The 8016-nt window shown below is 62.1% G+C and overlaps 1 protein-coding gene across 1 annotated transcript in view; it reads right to left on the reverse strand.

The window, feature by feature from the left end:
• LOC121273256 (protein canopy homolog 2-like) overlaps positions 1 to 4781 on the reverse strand; it is a 27820-nt gene extending 23039 nt beyond the window's left edge. The window contains exon 1 of the mRNA XM_041180286.1: positions 4716 to 4781. Within this exon, the coding sequence (XP_041036220.1) occupies positions 4716 to 4781 (66 nt within the window). The remainder of the gene's footprint in view (positions 1 to 4715) is intronic.
• Between the last annotated feature and the right edge of the window lie 3235 nt (positions 4782 to 8016).

Below are 8016 nucleotides of genomic sequence, written 5' to 3' on the forward strand. Positions count from 1 at the left end.
GACCCCTCTCTCTCTCTCCTGGTCACTGGGACCCCTCTCTCTCTCTCCTGGTCACTGGGACCCCTCTCTCTCTCTCCTGGTCACTGGGACCCCTCTCTCTCTCTCCTGGTCACTGGGACCCCTCTCTCTCTCTCCTGGTCACTGGGACCCCTCTCTCTCTCTCCTGGTCACTGGGACCCCTCTCTCTCTCTCCTGGTCACTGGGACCCCTCTCTCTCTCTCCTGGTCACTGGGACCCCTCTCTCTCTCTCCTGGTCACTGGGACCCCTCTCTCTCTCCTGCTCACTGGGACCCCTCTCTCTCTCTCCTGGTCACTGGGACCCCTCTCTCTCTCTCCTGGTCACTGGGACCCCTCTCTCTCTCTCCTGGTCACTGGGACCCCTCTCTCTCTCTCCTGGTCACTGGGACCCCTCTCTCTCTCTCCTGGTCACTGGGACCCCTCTCTCTCTCCTGGTCACTGGGACCCCCTCTCTCTCCTGGTCACTGGGACCCCTCTCTCTCTCCTGGTCACTGGGATCCCCCCCACCCTCTCTCCTGCTCACTGGGGACCCCCCCACCCTCTCTCCTGCTCACTGGGATCCCCCCCACCCTCTCTCCTGCTCACTGGGGACCCCCCCACCCTCTCTCCTGCTCACTGGGATCCCCCCCACCCTCTCTCCTGCTCACTGGGATCCCCCCCACCCTCTCTCCTGCTCACTGGGGACCCCCTCTCTCCTGCTCACTGGGGACCCCCTCTCTCCTGCTCACTGGGATCCCCCCCCCTCTCTCCTGCTCACTGGGGACCCCCCCTCTCCTGCTCACTGGGGACCCCCCCTCTCCTGCTCACTGGGGACCCCCCTCTCGTGGTCACTGGGGACCCCCCTCTCGTGGTCACTGGGGACCCCCTTCTCGTGGTCACTGGGGACCCCCCCTCTCTCTCCTGGTCACTAGGTCCCCCTCTCTCCTGGTCACTAGGACCCCCCCCCTGTCTCCTGGTCACTAGGTCCCCCCCCCTCTCCTGGTCACTAGGACCCCCCTCTCCTGGTCACTAGGACCCCCCTCTCCTGGTCACTAGGACCCCTGGCTCCTGGTCACTAGGACCCCCCTCTCTCTCCTGGTCACTAGGGACACCCCCTCTCTCTCCTGGTCACTAGGGACACCCCCTCTCTCTCCTGGTCACTAGGGACACCCCCTCTCTCTCCTGGTCACTAGGGACACCCCCTCTCTCTCCTGGTCACTAGGGACACCCCCTCTCTCTCCTGGTCACTAGGGACACCCCCTCTCTCTCCTGGTCACTAGGGACACCCCCTCTCTCTCCTGGTCACTAGGGACACCCCCTCTCTCTCCTGGTCACTAGGACCCCCCTCTCCTGGTCACTAGGACCCCTGGCTCCTGGTCACTAGGGACACCCCCTCTCTCTCCTGGTCACTAGGACCCCCCTCTCCTGGTCACTAGGACCCCTGGCTCCTGGTCACTAGGACCCCCCTCTCTCCTGGTCACTAGGGACACCCCCTCTCTCTCCTGGTCACTAGGGACACCCCCTCTCTCTCCTGGTCACTAGGGACACCCCCTCTCTCTCCTGGTCACTAGGGACACCCCCTCTCTCTCCTGGTCACTAGGGACACCCCCTCTCTCTCCTGGTCACTAGGGACCACCCCCTCTCTCTCCTGGTCACTAGGGACACCCCCTCTCTCTCCTGGTCACTAGGGACACCCCCTCTCTCTCCTGGTCACTAGGGACACCCCCTCTCTCTCCTGGTCACTAGGGACACCCCCTCTCTCTCCTGGTCACTAGGACCCCCCTCTCCTGGTCACTAGGACCCCTGGCTCCTGGTCACTAGGGACACCCCCTCTCTCTCCTGGTCACTAGGGACACCCCCTCTCTCTCCTGGTCACTAGGACCCCCCTCTCCTGGTCACTAGGACCCCTGGCTCCTGGTCACTAGTACCCCCCTCTCTCCTGGTCACTAGGGCCACCCCCTCTCTCTCCTGGTCACTAGGGGACCCCCCTCTCTCTCCTGGTCACTAGGGGACCCCCCTGCCTCCTGGTCACTGGGTCACCAGTGCCCGGTGGCCGGACTCACCGCTCTGGCCGCCCGTCCGCACAGCCCCAGCAGCATGGCTCAGCGCGTCTTCAGCGGCTTCCCCCGAGCGAGGCCCCTCCCAGTTCAACAGCTCATCCGGGACACCGAGCTCCCAGGCCCCGCCCCCCCCTCCGCCCCCACCCACCGCGCATGCGCGTCCGCAGGTCGGGAGTTGTAGTCCTTAGGATCCTGGGCTGCGCTGCATTGATATATCCGCCTAATCTTCACCCTCCACCCCAACCCCGAGCTGCATTGATATATCCGCCTAATCTTCACCCCCCCAACCCCAACCCCGGGCTGCATTGATATATCCGCCTAATCTTCAACCCCCAACCCCGAGCTGCATTGATATATCCGCCTAATCTTCACCCCCCCAACCCCGGGCTGCATTGATATATCCGCCTAATCTTCAACCCCCAACCCCGAGCTGCATTGATATATCCGCCTAATCTTCACCCCCAACCCCAACCCAACCCCAACCCCGGGCTGCATTGATATATCCGCCTAATCTTCAGCCCCAACCCCAACCCAACCCCAACCCCGGGCTGCATTGATATATCCGCCTAATCTTCACCCTCCACCCCAACCCCGAGCTGCATTGATATATCCGCCTAATCTTCACCCTCCACCCCAACCCCGAGCTGCATTGATATATCCGCCTAATCTTCACCCTCCACCCCAACCCCGAGCTGCATTGATATATCCGCCTAATCTTCACCCCCCCAACCCCAACCCCGGGCTGCATTGATATATCCGCCTAATCTTCACCCCCCCAACCCCAACCCCGGGCTGCATTGATATATCCGCCTAATCTTCACCCCCAACCCCAACCACGAGCTGCATTGATATATCCGCCTAATCTTCACCCCCCCCCAACCCCGGGCTGCATTGATATATCCGCCTAATCTTCACCCCCAACCCCAACCCTGGGCTGCATTGATATATCCGCCTAATCTTCAACCCCCAACCCCAACCTGCATTGATATATCCGCCTAATCTTCACCCTCCCCAACCCAACCCCGACCCCGGGCTGCATTGATATATCCGTCTAATCTTCACCCCCAACCCCAACCCTGGGCTGCATTGATATATCCGCCTAATCTTCAACCCCCCAACCCCAACCTGCATTGATATATCCGCCTAATCTTCACCCTCCCCAACCCAACCCCAACCCCGGGCTGCATTGATATATCCGTCTAATCTTCAACCCCCAACCCCGGGCTGCATTGATATATCCGCCTAATCTTCACCCCCCCAACGCCAACCTCGGGCTGCATTGATATATCCGCCTAATCTTCACCCCCCCAACCCCAACCCCGAGCTGCATTGATATATCCGCCTAATCTTCAACCCCCAACCCCAACCTGCATTGATATATCCGCCTAGTCTTCACCCCCCCCCCAACCCCAACCCCAACCCCGGGCTGCATTGATATATCCGCCTACTCTTCACCCCCCCAACCCCAACCTGCATTGATATATCTGCCTAATCTTCACACCCCCCAACCCCAACACCGGGCTGCATTGATATATCCGCCTAATCTTCACCCCAACCCCAACCCCGGGCTGCATTGATATATCCGCCTAATCTTCACCCCCAACCCCAACCCATAGCTGCGTTGCATTGATATATCTGCCTACTCTTCAACCCCTCCACCCAAACCCTCCCACCAACCCCCTAAACCCTCACTTCCTCCCCCAACCCCCCTAAACACTCACTACCTCTCCCTCCTCCCAAACCCTCACTCCCTCCCTCCACCCACCCCAAGACCCTCATTCCCCCCCAAACCCTGACTCCCTCCCCACCTCCACCCTCTCAAACCCTCACTCCCTCCCTCCAACCACCCCCAAAGCCCTGCAAGCAAGAGGGCACATTCCCCCTTCTTGCCACTGGCACGTTTGCAAATTCCTGCATGGCAAGATCCCACTCAGGAAATAAACAGACACTTGGGCAGTGCTGTTGGTGCAGGAAGGGTTAACTAGCCCCCCCCCCCCCCATGCCCCCTACAAGCCTCACACCGTCTCCCTCAGCACTGACCCTCCGACAGTACAGCACTCCCTCAGCGCTGACCCTCCAACAGTGCGGCGCTCCCTCAGCGCTGACCCTCCCACAGTGCGGCGCTCCCTCAGCACTGACCCTCCCACAGTGCGGCGCTCCCTCAGCACTGACCCTCCGACAGTGCGGCACTCCCTCAGCACTGACCCTCCCACAGTGCGGCGCTCCCTCAGCACTGACCCTCCGACAGTGCAGCACTCCCTCAGCGCTGACCCTCCGACAGTGCGGCACTCCCTCAGCACTGACTCTCCGACAGCGCGGCGCTCCCTCAGCGCTGACCGTCCTACGTTGCGCTGTGAGGAGAGAGAGAGAGAGAGAACGAGAACGTGTGGGTGGGTGGAGAGAAGCTGGGGGCAGACAAGGGCACCGGCACGCTTGGAGGCTGCTGTCGGCATCGCAGTTAACAATCCCTGTTTCAAAGGAGGGTATAACGAGAGACTGGCACTCACCCCGCAACCCCCCCCCCCTCCTCCACTACACACAGACACGCACACACACAGGGATGTGAGTGATCGAGGGGGTGGGTCGGTGTAACAGAGCCAAGCTCAGCTCGTTACCAGCCCACAGCTCATTAAGAGGCAGACTGGCAGCATTAATTACCAGCACTTGCTCCATCCCATGGAGCAGCTCGGGCTGGATCAGCTGCTCGCTCCCACTGCCGCGCATGCGTCTCCCCTCGCTCCCACTGCCGCACACGCCTCTCCCCTCGCTCCCACTGCCGCACACGCCTCTCCCCTCGCTCCCACTGCCGCACACGTGTCTCCCCTCGCTCCCACTGCCGCACACGCGTCTCCTCTCGCTCCCACTGCCGCACACGCCTCTCCCCTCGCTCCCACTGCCGCACACGCCTCTCCCCTCGCTCCCACTGCCGCACACGCCTCTCCCCTCGCTCCCACTGCCGCACACGTGTCTCCCCTCGCTCCCACTGCCGCACACGCGTCTCCCCTCGCTCCCACTGCCGCACACGCCTCTCCCCTCGCTCCCACTGCCGCACACGCCTCTCCCCTCGCTCCCACTGCCGCACACGCCTCTCCCCTCGCTCCCACTGCCGCACACGCGTCTCCTCTCGCTCCCACTGCCGCACACGCCTCTCCCCTCGCTCCCACTGCCGCACACGCGTCTCTTCTCGCTCCCACTGCCGCACACGCCTCTCCCCTCACTCCCACTGCCGCACACGCGTCTCCCCTCGCTCCCACTGCCGCACACGCCACTCCCCTCGCTCCCACTGCCGCACACGCCTCTCCCCTCGCTCCCACTGCCGCACACGCCACTCCCCTCGCTCCCACTGCCGCACACGCCACTCCCCTCGCTCCCACTGCCGCACACGCCTCTCCCCTCGCTCCCACTGCCGCACACGCGTCTCCCCTCGCTCCCACTGCCGCACACGCCACTCCCCTCGCTCCCACTGCCGCACACGCCTCTCCCCTCGCTCCCACTGCCGCACACGCCTCTCCCCTCGCTCCCACTGCCGCACACGTGTCTCCCCTCGCTCCCACTGCCGCACACGCCACTCCCCTCGCTCCCACTGCCGCACACGTGTCTCCCCTCGCTCCCACTGCCGCACACGCCACTCCCCTCGCTCCCACTGCCGCACACGTGTCTCCCCTCGCTCCCACTGCCGCACACGCCACTCCCCTCGCTCCCACTCCACCCCCAGTCCAGCCTTCACGTTGAGGACACCCTCTGGAGCGAGGGGGTGACAACCTCTGGCCGAGCCGGCGTTTGGTTTACTGTCCGTAACCCCACCACCAACAACCCCCCCCACCTCCCCGACAACACCCCCCCCCCCCCCCACCGGCCCCCACTCACTCCCAGAGGCAGGTGGGCCGTGGTCCTTCTCGAAGCATGTTGGATTTGTATAGCCACCTTGATCATCCCTCCGGGATCTCACGCGTTCCCCCATCGGCGGCCGTGCTTTCAGCTGCCGGGGTGGGGGGGGGGGGGTGCCCCGAGCTCTGGGGATCCCCCCCTGAACCCCTCCACCTCTATCTCTCTCTCTTTCTCTCCCTGCCTCTCTCTTTCTTTCTCTCTCTTCCTCTCCCTACTCTCCCCCTCTCCCGCTCTCTCCCCCCTACTCTGCCCGTCTCTCTCTCTCTCTCTCTCCCCCTCTCCCGCTCTCTCCCCCCTACTCTGCCCGTCTCTCTCTCTCTCTCTCTCCCCCTCTCCCGCTCTCTCCCCCCTCCCTCTGCCCGTCTCTCTCTCTCTCTCTCCCCCTCTCTCCCCCCTTCCTCTACCCGTCTCTCTCTCTCTCTCCCGCTCTCTCCCCCCTACTCTGCCCGTCTCTCTCTCTCTCTCTCTCTCTCCCTCTCCTGCTCTCTCCCCCCTCCCTCTGCCCGTCTCTCTCTCTCCCCCTCTCTCCCCCCTTCCTCTGCCCGTCTCTCTCTCTCTCTCCCGCTCTCTCCCCCCTACTCTGCCCGTCTCTCTCTCTCTCTCTCTCCCTCTCCTGCTCTCTCCCCCCTCCCTCTGCCCGTCTCTCTCTCTCCCCCTCTCTCCCCCCTTCCTCTGCCCGTCTCTCTCTCTCTCTCCCGCTCTCTCCCCCCTACTCTGCCCGTCTCTCTCTCTCCCCCTCTCTCCCCCCTTCCTCTGCCCGTCTCTCTCTCTCCCCCTCTCTCCCCCCTTCCTCTGCCCGTCTCTCTCTCTCTCTCTCCCGCTCTCTCCCCCCAACTCTACCCATCTCTCTCTCTCTCCCCCTCTCCCACTCTCTCCCCCCCACTCTGCCCGTCTCTCTCTCTCTCTCCCCCTCCCCCTCTCCCTCTCCCCCTCCCCCACTCTCTCTCTCCCCCATCCCCCACTCCCTCTCTCCCCATCCCCCACTCTCCCTCCCCTCTCTCTCTCTCTCCCTCCTCCCCCTCCCCCCTCTCACCCTCCCCCTTCTTCCCCACTGCCCCCACCCCCAACCCCACCCCCTCGTCTCAGTCCCAAAGCAGCTGAGACCTTGTATCGCGAGCTCCACATTCCCACCTGCTCCCCCCACCCCATCCCGATAACCTTCAATCCCCCTCCCTCCCCCTGAAATATATTCCGTGACCCCCCCTCCTCCTCCTCGGTACCTCCCACCACGTTCGGAGGCAGAGAGTTCCAGAGTCTCACTGGAGGATAAACCGTCTCCTCGTCTCTTAACCTAAAAGGGGCCGATCCCTAATTCTTTAATACAGCGACCTCCCTCCCTCCCCCCAACCCTCTTGTTCTGGACTCACACCCCCCCCCACCTCCCCCACAAGAGGGAACATCCTTTCCACATCTCCACCTTCTCCCAGAACCTTCCGGGTCTGTTGAAGGCTCACGCGGACTCGACACGTTAACTGTGCCCCCCTCCGCGAAAGCTGCTGAGCTTTCCCCGGGTATTTTTACTTTCATAACACCTCCTTCGGCCTGTCCGCGAGCATGACCCAGATCTCCCTGCCGCTCGCCATTTCAACACCGCCCCCCCCCCCACCCTGCTCTCGTGCCCACATATCTGCCCTTGGCCTGTTGCAATGTTCCAGTGAAGCCCAACATAAACTGGAGGAACAGCACCTCATCTTCCGACTAGGCACTTTACAGCCTTCCGGACTGAATATTGATTTCAACAACTTTAGATTATGAACTCCCTCCTCCATCCCCACCCCCTTTCCGATTTCCACCGCCCCCCCCCTTTTTGCTTTTTCCAATAATTTATATAGATATTTCTTTTCCCACCTATTTCCATTATTTTTAAATGTATTTCCACCCATTGTTTAATCTCTACTCTTTTAGTACACCCCCACCCCCCAACTAGAGCTACCTGTACCTTATCTGTCCTGTCTTCTACTCTTAATTAGCACATTCCTTTAGATAATATCACCACCTTCAACACCTCTTTGTCCTTTTGTCTGTGACATCTTTTGGTTATCTCCACCTATCACTGGCCCTTTACTCAGCT

The sequence above is a fragment of the Carcharodon carcharias genome, chromosome X (assembly GCF_017639515.1).
Source record: "Carcharodon carcharias isolate sCarCar2 chromosome X, sCarCar2.pri, whole genome shotgun sequence".
In the NCBI taxonomy this organism is placed as follows: Eukaryota; Metazoa; Chordata; class Chondrichthyes; order Lamniformes; family Lamnidae; genus Carcharodon; species Carcharodon carcharias.